Here is a 12,897-nt window from a genome sequence, read left to right as displayed (position 1 = left end):
ATAACAAACAGCAGCTACCCTATAAATAATATCTCCATTGCTCAAACAAGTATTAGCGATAAGACCTACCATTATTGTATAATAATTTACTGTAAATAAGGGCGCCTGATAGCTGGGTGGACAGCGCTTCGGGTTCGTAGTCCTGAGGTTCCGGGTTCGATCCCTGGTGAAGGCGGAGACAAATGGGCAAAATATTTCTTTCACCCTGATCTCCCTGTTACCTAGCAGTAAATAGGCACCTGGGAGTTAGACAACTGCTGTGGGCTGCTTCCTGGGGGGGGGGGTGTAACAAAAAAAAAGAAGCCTAATCGAGGACCGGGCCGCGGGGACGCTAAAGCCCCGAAATCATTTCAAGATAACCTAAAGATAAGAAATATATAGCTCTTGAAATAGAACATTCTCTGTAACTAGCTGACATGTACTTTATTGTATATAAATACATAAATAGATAAAAGTATTGTAATCATATGGTGTGAAGAATACATGAAATTGTTAATGTAATAATCTCCATTGAGGTCTGGGCACCTTTTGTGCCCTCTGTGATCCTTTTTTGCGCTACCGCTCACAGGATGAGTATGGGGGGGTTACAATAAACTAGCCGCCTCTGGCGCAACAATCAACAATCAATCTCAGAGCATATACACCAAGAAGTATGTACGCCTCAGTGTATACATCTCCTGCTTATTGTTTGATTCTACTGTATTATCTACCACAGACACAGTTGTAGGCACAGTGTCAACATTTTCAGGCGACCTTCAGGAAGAGGGTTAAAGAGCCGCGGCGCGAGTGTCCACAACACAGGTGTTGAATGTTATCCTCCGCATGATGCTGCCTCACAGCTGCACTCGTATGATTCACACTGCCTGCAGCGATTGATTGATTGATGAAGCCACCCCAAAAGGTGGCACGGGCATGAATACCCCGTAAGTGGTGGCCCTTTTGAGCCATTACCAGTATCAAGAGATGATACTGGAGATCTGTGGAGGTGCGACTGTACCCTGCGTGACGGGAGATGTCTCCTGGGGTGCCTGCAGCAGCTCATGTGACCTTTACACCGCCGCCCACACCTTACCGGGGTGCAGGTTATCTTGAGATGATTTCGGGGTTTCAGTGTCCCCGCGGCCCGGTCCTCGACCAGGCCTCCACCCCCAGGAAGCAGCCCGTGACAGCTGACTAACACCCAGGTATCTATTTTACTGCTAGGTAACAGGGGCATGATACAATCAGAATCAAACTTTATTTGTAATGATAGAATGAGAATCAGAAATTTTACTTGTAACGAAAGAACAAAATCAGGATTTTTTTGTAACGATGTAATCAGACACTTTTTTGTAACAACAACTTGTACAAAACGTTATAATAACGACTGGATGAAAGAGATGAAAATGAAACTTACATTTATAGAAAAATTAAATAACATTTAGCTTAAAATTGCATTTACAAACGACTTAAATTAACAAAATTAACAAACTCTCGTCCTGTGTCACGGGGGGGGGGGGTGTAGGGGGGGACTTTGAGGTGACGACCTTGAGTTTGATAAACTATGAAGAGGCTGTTGATGCATGGACGTTACAAAATGATGTAACTGGTTCATCAGTACTCTAGCTTTGTTTACAAATAAACAAACAACCGACTTGAGAATGGTCCCGGACGGACCGAAACGTCGTCGTCCCTTCACTTTCTAGTGTGTGGTCTGGTCAACATATTTCAGCCACGTTATTGTGACTCCTCGTCTGCAAATAAACATAAAATTTCCTCCCGACATAAGTGAGTCTTTCGGTGACGACGGAAATATGTATGGTCAGTCTAGGGGCGCCAGGTCCACCCCCTTGTCGTGGCCTTAATGTGTTCTTATGTAGAGTTATTGTCCATGTGGCTGCGGGAAAGGAAGGCAGCTATCAGGAGAAAGTGCCAAGCCATTGCGACTATAAAGCCCTTGGAAGGGATCAGGATAAGGATTTGGGATCCGAGGGGAGGAAAGGAATGGTGTCCAACCACTTTGAGGGTCGGGGATTGAACGCAGACCTGCATGAAGCAAGACCGTCGCTCTACCGTCCACCCCAAGTGATGTATACCTTAGGGAACTAGGTGTACTGGTAGAGGAGGGGGGGGGACACGACCTACAGTATAGAAGGGGGGACACTGAAATGCCACAAATGGCTTTTAGTTATAAATAAATACAATATACAGAGTTGAGTCATAAAAGTTTGGCGTCAGATAATGTGTTGAAAGATAACAGCTTCAGTCTGGAAAGTTACACCTTGACCCAATAAGTTAGGTCTTGTGGTCAACATTAATGACCAAGTCAAATACTGTGACTTACTATGCTAATATTTGTGGTTGGTCACATGCTTCACCATCCTTTGAGGGTCCCAACGAAGAGCAGCTGCGTTGTCATTGTCCGATGGCTAGATAGGCCGAGGCTATTTCAGTGGGTCAAGCTTAGCTCCCCAGCTCCAAGATAAATAGTCGAGGAAGTCTATGAACAGACACATTCAGACTCAAGAACATTCACATTCAGACTCTGTATCCTCCATCAGAGAGCTATTTTGTAGCCTCCCACGGGAGTCTTGGAGTAATATTAGGAAGGCCAGATCCGACTTTCACGCCATTCTCTCCTGTGCCAGAGCATTGACAAATCCTAAAATACGTTGAGCGGGTAAACGGCAGGAGGAAGGCACTTTAACCTGACAGTCCACAGAAGGCACGGCCCAAGGCATCTGCGGCACCTTTGCTCACAGACCTGCATCCTCTCACTTCTGCCAGAGACAAGCTCCGACGACCACACCGGCGCCACTGTGTATTCACGGGTCGTAAATCACGTCGTGCGGGTGTAAGGCACAATAACTTGAACACACCTCCGAGAACAGTTAAAACGGAATTAGCGCGGCTCGACAGGCGGCTGCGGTTGGCCATTCGTGGCTGACTACGCTCGCTCCACTATACCCCAAATGCCTTCTTCCATGACGATGTTAAAGATGGTGGACTAGGAACTGTGGGGTTCAGTCTCAAAGCCCAATATGTGCTCCTGTAACTCTCTCCACTACCGCCCACAGGAGCATAATATGGGGTGCATAATAAACTAAAACTACCTAATCAACTCCATGTAACTTACCTTACCTCCTAAACAATAATAATCATATTTATTCATAAGATACAATGGGTTTGAGAGATTACATAAGATCGGTATTTATACATTCTTGAAAAGTCGCTAACATGCATAACCCACAGACGCTCCATTAAGGCAGCGTCTGCGATGCTCTTGGACGTCGGTTCGAACCCTCGTCACGGCCCTTGTGGATTTTTTTTAACATGCATAACGTTTCGGGCAGGTCATGTCAAATATCAACCTATATCTTGCTATTATCAAACATTATTGATTAATGGTTAACTTGTAAAGCTGATGATATCTGCCATGTATAAACTTAAAGAAAATTGTATTCCATCTGCTTATTTACTTAAAATTACCAACTGCCTTTTTTTTCTTATCAGTTTTTTTCCTTTTGATCTCAATCAGTTTTAAGTCTTAGCTTTTAAGTGTAGTTTTATACATCACTAGTGGCTTTAGGCATAGTATATACTAACTCTATATATACAAAATCCATCATTCTGCTTGTAACTCATTTTATATGTATATATTTTTTCCTAAATAAAATTGTCATTGTCAAGAGGCGACTCGACCCGATGGTGGAGTGGGAGAATCCTGTAGGTGTGACAGCGGCTCTACTACCAGCAGCCCGGGCCCGAATGTGTCGATGGGTAGAGACAATAGAGCAAGGGGGGGGGGCAAGAGAGCAAGGGGGGGCCAAGAGAACAAGGGGGGGGGAAAGAGAGCAAGGGGGGGGGGGCAAGAGAGCAAGGGGAGACAACAGAGCAAAGGGGAACAATAGAGCAAAGGGGAGACAATAGAGCAAAAGGGGGGACTCAAGAGAACACATGGGAGAAGAGGGCCAAGGGAAGGGCGTGGGAGGAGGTATTCTGGGGAATGTTACGGGAGAATTTCCCTAGGGTTTTCCCCCAGGTGTACCGCTGATAGAGCGGCTGGGCGGCAGGTCTGGTCGGGGGCGTGTATTGCTCTCATGGAGGGAAGACTCTCTCTCCTGGTGCCTGAGGCACCAGGAGCCTCAGGACACCTTGCTCTTGTTATAGATTCAGCTACTCGGAACAAGTTCCAAGTAGCACGGGCTATGGTGAGCCCGTGGTGGACTTATCTGGCACAGGAGAGGTGCCCCGACACCTTGCTCTTGTTTCTTGCGTTAAGTAACACCTCTCCAGCATGTGAGCCCATGTGGCAAGACATGGGGCCAGATTCAGGAAGCAGTTACGCAAGTACTTACGAACACGTACATCTTTCCTCAATCTTTGACGGCTTTGGTTACATCTATTAAGCAGTTTACAAGCATGAAAACTTGCCAATCAACTGTTGTTATTGTTATAAACATCATCCTGTTGTTTCCAAGCTCCTTAATTGTTTAATAATTGTAAACAAAACCGCCAAAGATTGAGGAAAAGATGTACAGGTTCGTAAGTGTTTGCGTAACTTCTTCGTGAATCTGACCCATGGAATGTGGGTCATTTATGGTTCACACGTTGTGGACCGCGGCTCTCAGTGTGTCCACTGTTACGCTTCATCCAACATTTACGTAACTATGTACGAAGCCTCTACATCTTCCCGTAATCATGGAGACCTTGTTTACATTTATTAACCAGTTTGTAAGCTTTAGAAACTTGACCACCAAAGGTTATAGTTGTTATAAACAACCCCGGGTAATAAGCACACGGAATAGCCTACACCCGCCGAAGATTTTAGACTTAAGATATTACTTCTGTGCAATATTCAGTTGGAAAAAGTCCCCAGGAATAATGGTGGAGACTTTGGCAAGCCTCTGGCTTCCTGTCCCCGTGGAAATTGAGTACCCAAATGAGCCACAGAGACATTACAAACACCTTTTTCAGTGTCGGAGTAGTTAACAGATGGAATACATTAGGCAGCGATGTGATGGAGGCTGACTCCATACACAGTTTCAAGTGTAGATATGATAGAGCCCAATAGGCTCAGGAATCTGTACACCAGATGATTGACGGTTGAGAGTCGGGACTAAAGAGCCAGAGCTCAACCCCCACAAGCACAACTAGGTGAGTACTGACGGAGCCTCGCCGGTTAATTCCTGTACATGCAGGAAGTGTGACGTCATACACCATTCTCATCATGTATATTACATTTTTTATCTTATTTTCGTTCAGATATCACATCAGGTATGCCGGAAAGCTATGCGTGCTAGTGGCTTTACAAAAATGTTAATTCAAATTATTTTCTACATTCTCTGTTCACTCCCAATGTAACTTCTTGTATATAAATAAATAAATAAATAAATAAATAAAATAAGTATGGTTACTTGACAACCGGGTAAAAGATCAGCCCGTCTTCTCCAGTTGTCACAACGGACAGAAAATGATGTACCAAAGTGTCCGAATCTCCCCTAACCTAGAGCCACAGGACCCACGCACAACGTCAACGTTGGGAGCTGCTATGATTTATAGTATATCATATTTTGGCCGTTGTGGATTTTGATATACAAAATACGATGTACTTTCTGAGAGGACGGGTTGAATATACCAACCCGTCCTCTCTAAGAGTACATCGCATTTTGACACATAAATCCCCTAGGGCCAAAAATGTATGTAGTACAAAATCATAGTGGCTCGCAAAATTGGCGTGATGTCCCGTTTTCTATTCGCAGGTCCTCGGTTAGGTGGCGTCGTTAAGTTCGGGCAATTTAATTAATACATCAGTTTAGTGACGTTGTGAACGCTGGAGAATATAGTGGTGGAAGATTGGTCACGCGTGTACCCTTGCCACTGATGTTAGACTAACGGCAAATATAAAACAATGTCAAATGCTGGTAACTCATGAGTCCCGGGTTCGATTCCCGCCCGGGCAGGACAAAGACGTTTGAACAACGCTTTCTTAAACGTCATGCCTGTTTTTACCTAGTAGGAAATGGGTACTTAGGAATCAGGTGACATTGTGTACAGAAGCTGGACAAGCCTAGCAGAGACTTCCTGTCCTAGTAGGACAATGAGTTAACAGGAGCTTACGCAACTGTCTTTACTGAAGTGGGTTTTCTTTTGAAGATAAAACAAACAAGCCTTGCGTACTACGCCGGTTGTATGTACTATTTTCCATTGATCATGATGCATTTTCTTTCTAATTATACTTTCTTATACGAAAAGATGAAACGAAGTAGCGAAGGCTTGGGATAATTATCGTACATAGATAACAGACTCAATAATCTCTGGTATTTACGGTTAGGAAACGCTTGAGATAACTGATAATTGTTATTGTCCCAGTGTGAATGGGTGACAGGACGATTTTTTTATTACAAAATTACAATAAAACACATGACATATACAAATAATAAAACATATGCCAGAAATCAACATTATAAACATAAAGCACACGAAAAAAACATACATAACCGCAATGATGTGTACGACACGATTTTTCCGCACCTATTTTCCCAACTACACCAAGTCAACACATGAAATCTAGAAAACCTCATACGTATTACAGTAGGACAACACTAACTACCCCTGGCAAACTAATGAATACAATATGTGCATCAGGGACCTGACAGGCCACTTGATATTATTTTTGATGACATCAAAGCCTTGGAAATCAAACAATTTTTTTAAACGTGATTTTGACAATGTCACTTTTAAATATTTTCTAACACTCAGGAAACGCATGACAATCTTGAAATTTATGAGAAAACGGACACTGAGCCTTCAGATGCAATTTTTCAGCATCATTGACTCAACTGCTGATCAATTGTCATCAAGATTTAGTAAATTTACGACACTTTAAGAAACTGCAAAACTCATATGGTATGTAGAGTAATATTAAACAAGCTCCATTTGGAAATGTTGGCGATTTAAGAGCTGAAATAGAAAATATTAAGAGATCGGTTAGTGAGTAGATTAACGCAGAAATGAGCAGAAGATGAAGTTTTGAAACTCTGGAATTCCATTCCTGAATCTGCAATGTTAAATGGGATTCTTGTATTGTGATTTGTGGATTTGTACTCACTGAATCTGTGCGCCTCTTGAGGGACTTGAAGTAGAGGAGGGTAGAAATAGCCTAAGCTACTCTATCCCTTTGAGGGATATATATATATATTTTTTTTCTACCATCCCTTTTTTATGTTGAACATTTTATTAAACAAGGTTATACAGTTACAAATATGATTGTTTACAAAAAATTAACATTAAGAGGACATAAGAGGAAGTTTGTTTCTTAGAGGCTGTAGAAGATGGGTGGGAATCAGGTGAAAGGAAACGTGCCCACCCGTTTCTGTCCTGCCTGGGGTGTAGACCGAGAGCGTAGACCACTATGCTGACAGCCAGGTCCCCATGTATTACCTAGCTTTGATGATTGATTGATTGATTGATGAAGACTAAGCCACCCAGGAGGTGACACGGGCATGTATGTGGTAAGGTTTGATGACTTATTTTTTGTTGTTATAGATTCAGCTTCTGGAAACAAAAAGTTCCAAGTACCACGGGTTATTGTGAGCCCCTTGATGACTTAGTTAATGTGATCATATATTCTCCCGCACGCCACACCACCACTTCACGCCTCACTTGGCGGGAACACTCACATTGTGAGAGTGTGTGAGGACAATCTCACACTCCCTAAAGGCACTGAATGCCGCTATTTAACTACTAAACCCCCCCCCCCCCACCACGCCCTAAAACAGCTGGGAGTTGCACCACCACCTCGCCGAGGCGGCTGGCTGGCGTGCACTGACGAAATGGAGGACTGTTGAACGTGGCTTCGGAAGAACCGCTAGCCAAGGGATAGCAGACAGACTAAGTGCATTCTATTTAATTAAGATAAAAGTCGTAGTTCCGTTGAACCACAGAGCCATATCTTGTCTGATTTTAAATATGTCACTATATTTGAAGCATTTGTGTGGGTTTCTTTGGGAGGTTCCGCGAGAGGGAAACATACTCACAGGTGAGTCAAGGTAACATGAGCAAGGTGAACACCCAGGTGAGTCACATATGACATGAATGACCTTCACGGCGAGGAAGAACAGTAACGGAGGCTGACTATTACTGTTCTTCCCTCTTATGGTGGGAGGGGGACCTGGAGCTGGGGCTCAACCTCCCCCAGACAGCCAGCGGCTCACCGTGATACAAAGTACACCCCCCCCCCCAACACAGTCCAGGAATATGTTGACGTACAATATGAACACATCTCTCTACCTTTGTGGTATGATTACCGTGTATTAGTTCTCATTCTCTCCTCATCGTCTTATTTGTGTAATATACATTGTGCCAGCATCTGTCTTGGCGCTATATTAGTAAACCTCACCTTGTTTTACTTGTTCGAACGTTGTACCAACGTCGTAGTTTCGGTGTGTGTTTGGCGGGGAAAGCTTTTGATTTGATTTGACAGGTCTTCCTAGGCGGGGGAACCGGGAGCTGGGGCTCAACACCCCCAAACACAGGTAATTGTAGAAGCACTCACGCTCCAGTGACCCCCCCCCCCCTTGCCTCCGTTACATCACCCCCCCCCCCCCCTCCTCCCACAATAGCGAGAGAGCGGTGAAATAGGAAAACTTTGACGGGTCTAGGTTGGGGGGGAGGAGGGGGGGGGAAGGAGGATCTGACAGTCATGCGACCGTCACTGTGGAGATTCCAACTGCATTAATAAGATCCAAATGTAATTCTGTATTCACAGTCGCCTGTCCTCCAAGGTTGTACAGAGTGAGGCGGCTTTATGGGGTCACGTGTTCAATGTTATCTGAGACATCCTGGGGTTAGATTTTCAAGGCGAGAGGCGTCCTGGGGGTCTGATGTTCAATACCAGAAGCATCCTGGGGTCATGGAAAGAGGGGTCCTGGCGGTCAGACGGTCAACGCTAGGGCGCTTTAAGCAATAAGAACATAAGAACAAAGGTAACTGCAGAAGGCCTATTGGCCCATGCGAGGCAGCTCCTATTTATAACCACCCAATCCCACTCATATACATGTCCAACCCATGCTTGAAACAATTGAGGGACCCCACCTCGATTGTTTCAAGCATGGGTTGGACAAGTATATGAGTGGGATTGGGTGGTTATAAATAGGAGCTGCCTCGCATGGGCCAATAGGCCTTCTGCAGTTACCTTTGTTCTTATGTTCTTAATAAAGAAGGTGGCATACACTCCTTCAAGGCAAGGTACACAAGTCATAACTTTCCACGCCAGACCTCTGTACGGTCACACCATAATGAGGCAGTGTGTGAGGGAGAGCTTGAGGGGAGAGTATGAGAACAAGTGAGAGTGAGAGCTTGACAGTGGACTCACCTAGTTGTACTTGCGGGGGTTAAGCTCTTTGGTCCCGCCTCTCAACTGTACAGATTCCGGTGTACAATGTACAGATTCCTGAGCCTACTGGGCTCTTTATCATATCTACATTTGAAACTGTGTATGGAGTCAGCCTCCACCACATCACTGCCTAATGCATTCCACCTGTTAACTACTCTGACACTGAAAAAGTTCTTTCTAACGTCTCCTTGGTTTATTTGGGTATTAGGTTTCCACCTGTGTCCCCTTGTTCGCGTCCCACCCAGGCTAAACAGTTGATCTTTATCTACTCTGTCAATTCCTCTGAGAATTTTATAGGTAGTGATCATATCTCCCCTAACTCTTCTGTCTTCCAGGAGGCGTGAGGTTTAGTTCGAGCAATCTTTCCTCGTAGCTCACACCTCTCAGCTCGGGGACTAGCCTGGTGGCATACCTCGGAACCTTTTCCAACTTGGTTGTGTGTTAAGGTCATAGTGTGCGGGAGAGTATGAAGACGCGTGTGGAGAGAGAGAGCGAAAAAAAGAAGTCCTTCCACATGTGCGGAGGAGGAGTGACCTTCCACACCTCACACACAATGGATTAACAACTCACTCACAATAACCATTATAATGGTGTCAACGTCACAAGCTTGGCTCCCAACCCTCACATTGACGCTTGAAAGATACCAAGTAATTAGCATGTTAATTTAGTGTAAATTAAAAAAAAAAGTAGCGATCTTGATCATGGCTAATTAAGGTTGCTTAACACGGCTAGTTAAGTGATAACATGGCTAGTTAAGTGATAACAGGGCTAGATATAAGCACTAAACCAAAGCTTAAGCTTGTACTGGTGGGATACAATAAGCGGCGTCTTCCGTGGCAACTTGAGCCAGAGACTTATCATACAGAAATCATTACACTAACTGCTGGACCAGACAGGTTTACACCAGTCTATATAAAGGTCATACACAGCCTCGTCCTCCTGTGCCAGGCTGAAGCCGTCTGGGTTTGCGGGAAGGTTTACAGGTGAGTGGATGGGTTTACAGGTGATGAGGACGCATCAGGTATGTGAGTGGGCCAACAGGAACGTCCTGGAAGGGGCAGCGAGATGTGGGGGGAGGAAGAAGCATTTCCTTTCGCAGGTGGCCAGCCCGCGCACTCCTACTTTCAAAACGCAACGGTTTCGCCTAACTTGAAACGTAAGAACTGTAACGGTTTTGGCCAGCGTTACTCATCCTGGGCGTGAATATAGCGCCATAGTGGTCAAGGTACTGTTTCTCAGGTGGCAGTCTAGGCGGAGCTCATTTCCTAGATTTCTCAATACAGAAAATCCGGATCTTTTTTACCGTGATGATTTCACTGAAAGATTAGTCATGTGGGAATCCGCTTATGAAATGCAGAAAGAATTCAAGTAAAGACAGTTCAAATTTCTATGCTTATTTATTGCATTTGCTTATCCACTATAGAGTTTTCGTGTTTTATTTTTATAAAGATATTTGTTTGGTGCGTGTAATATGAATTTATTTAGGAAAATCCTACGCCAGCCACTTCGTTGGAATACGACTGTTATCGTCCGCGGCAACACGGTCACACCCATATATGGGCGCAAGGCTTTTTATTGCAGGAAGAGGTCATCACTCCGAGTCTACTGCGATTTGTGTGCCTTTACTGAACTAAAACACGAGAGAGAGAGAGAGAGAGAGAGAGAGAGAGAGAGAGAGAGAGAGAGAGAGAGAGAGAGAGAGAGAGAGAGAGAGAGAGAGAGAGAGAGAGAGAAGGGGGAGGAAGGGAGAGAGAGATATGGCACTAGGTATCACCCTCACCCCGGTCACAGAGGCACTACTAACATGCTTCTCCCAGTGTGGCAAGTTAACTCTCTAATTACCTTACACAATTGCTTATTATTTGACTATTCATCAGGATAATGTCATCAATGTGAGGTCATTAATATTTACCAGGAAAGAAGATATATTTTTGAGATTCAGTTCTTTCCTGCAATTGGGCAAGAGCGCCCATGTCTTTGTGGAAATCAAATATGCAATGTATAATAATTTACAAGAGACTGGAGACAATGAAATAGTGGAAAAGCTTTATTTCAAGAGAGGACACTATGGGGAACTTTGCAAGTTCTTTAATAAATTTCACTGGAAAGATTTAGTGTTAGTTAAAGAGGTAAATTAGATGTATGACAAATTTTGTAAGATACATGATTAAGGGACAATGTTAACAAGTACAGAGATGCAGAACTAGGCAGCAGGATTAGTTCAACATAAGTGAGAGACTCAGAGAACACAAGGCATACAATGAGCTTAGGAACCAAAGCCTCAACCATGCCAGCAACACAAAGACGCAGGACAACTACACGCCAGGGAGGAAGAGAGCCAGAAACACATTTCGAGAAAGGACCAGCTGAGACAAATGTAAAACAGAACCAGACCTATTCTATAACGTCATCGAGAGAAAAGGGCTGGTAAAGGATACAGTACAATTCAGAGGTTGAAAATGGGGGAACAGATTCACGGAGAATGAAAAGAAAATGTGTGAAACTAAATGAAGCGTTCCAAAGAATTTATATAAAATGAAGTCTTTACAGAACCAGACAATAGCATGGTGCATAGAGGCGTCTCCAGACGAAGTAGAACAAATTCTAAAGGAACTAAGAAGGAACAAAGCAAATGGTCCAGATAATGTCACCTTGGATGCTGAGAGAATGCGCACCTGAGCCGAGTATTCCATTTCAATAGATTTTTCAGGCATCTATAGGTACATGAATCTGAGCAGACATATGAAAAAGGTTAACATAGTTCCAATATACGAAACCGGTAGCAGAGAACACACTTTTATTTATAGACCTGTATCACTGACAAGCATTGTTGACAAAACGTTGGAAAAAATAATCAAAACCAAATGGTAGAACACACAGAGAGAAATGATATAACAGTATGGTTCTCGAGCAAGAAGATCCTGTGTAATAAATCTCTTTAACTTCAGTGATAGAGCCACAGAGATTTTATAGGAAAAATGGTTGGGTTGAGTGCATTTATCTGGATATAAAAAAAAGGCTTTTGGCAGAGTTCCACATGAGATATTGTTCTGGAAACTGGAAAATACTGAAGGAGTGACTGGGAGGCTTCCAACATGGCTGAAAATTTATCTGATAGAAAAGTGAGGGCAGTAATTAGGGGCAATGTATGAGACTGGAGGAATGTGACAAGTGGAGTACCAGTGTTCAGTTCTGTGAACACTGGACTGGACAAAATAAGTGTATGGACCACCACTTTGCAACTGAATTTAATGTGAATAAATGCCACATTACGGAATGTAGAATAGGAGAAAATAGACGACCACACAACCTACAAATTATGTGAAAAGGTTTTAAAGAATTCTGATAAAGAAAGAGATCTAAGAGTGGTTCTAAATATAAAACTGTCAGCTAAGGAGCACATAAATATAAGGAGCTTTCTAACACACACCAGCATGGGCTCAGGATGGTAAATCGTACCTCACTGGGCTCACGGGCTCACTACGGGTTCACCATAGCCCGTGCTACTTTTAAATTTAGTT

At 43.7% G+C, this 12,897-nt stretch overlaps 1 protein-coding gene across 3 annotated transcripts in view; it reads right to left on the bottom strand.

Moving 5' to 3' along the window:
* LOC138365552 (histone PARylation factor 1-like) overlaps positions 1–12,897 on the bottom strand; it is a 31,244-nt gene that overhangs the window by 15,624 nt on the left and 2,723 nt on the right. For 2 of the 3 annotated variants that reach the window (XM_069325996.1, XM_069325998.1), the window contains exon 2: positions 70–163. The exons of the other annotated variant lie outside the window; for it this stretch is intronic. In XM_069325996.1, the coding sequence (XP_069182097.1) occupies positions 70–163 (94 nt within the window). The remainder of the gene's footprint in view (positions 1–69; positions 164–12,897) is intronic. 3 annotated transcript variants of the gene reach the window in all.

This window comes from Procambarus clarkii, chromosome 17, assembly GCF_040958095.1.
Source record: "Procambarus clarkii isolate CNS0578487 chromosome 17, FALCON_Pclarkii_2.0, whole genome shotgun sequence".
NCBI classification, from domain to species: domain Eukaryota; kingdom Metazoa; phylum Arthropoda; class Malacostraca; order Decapoda; family Cambaridae; genus Procambarus; species Procambarus clarkii.
This window is presented reverse-complemented; position numbering and strand designations above follow the sequence as displayed.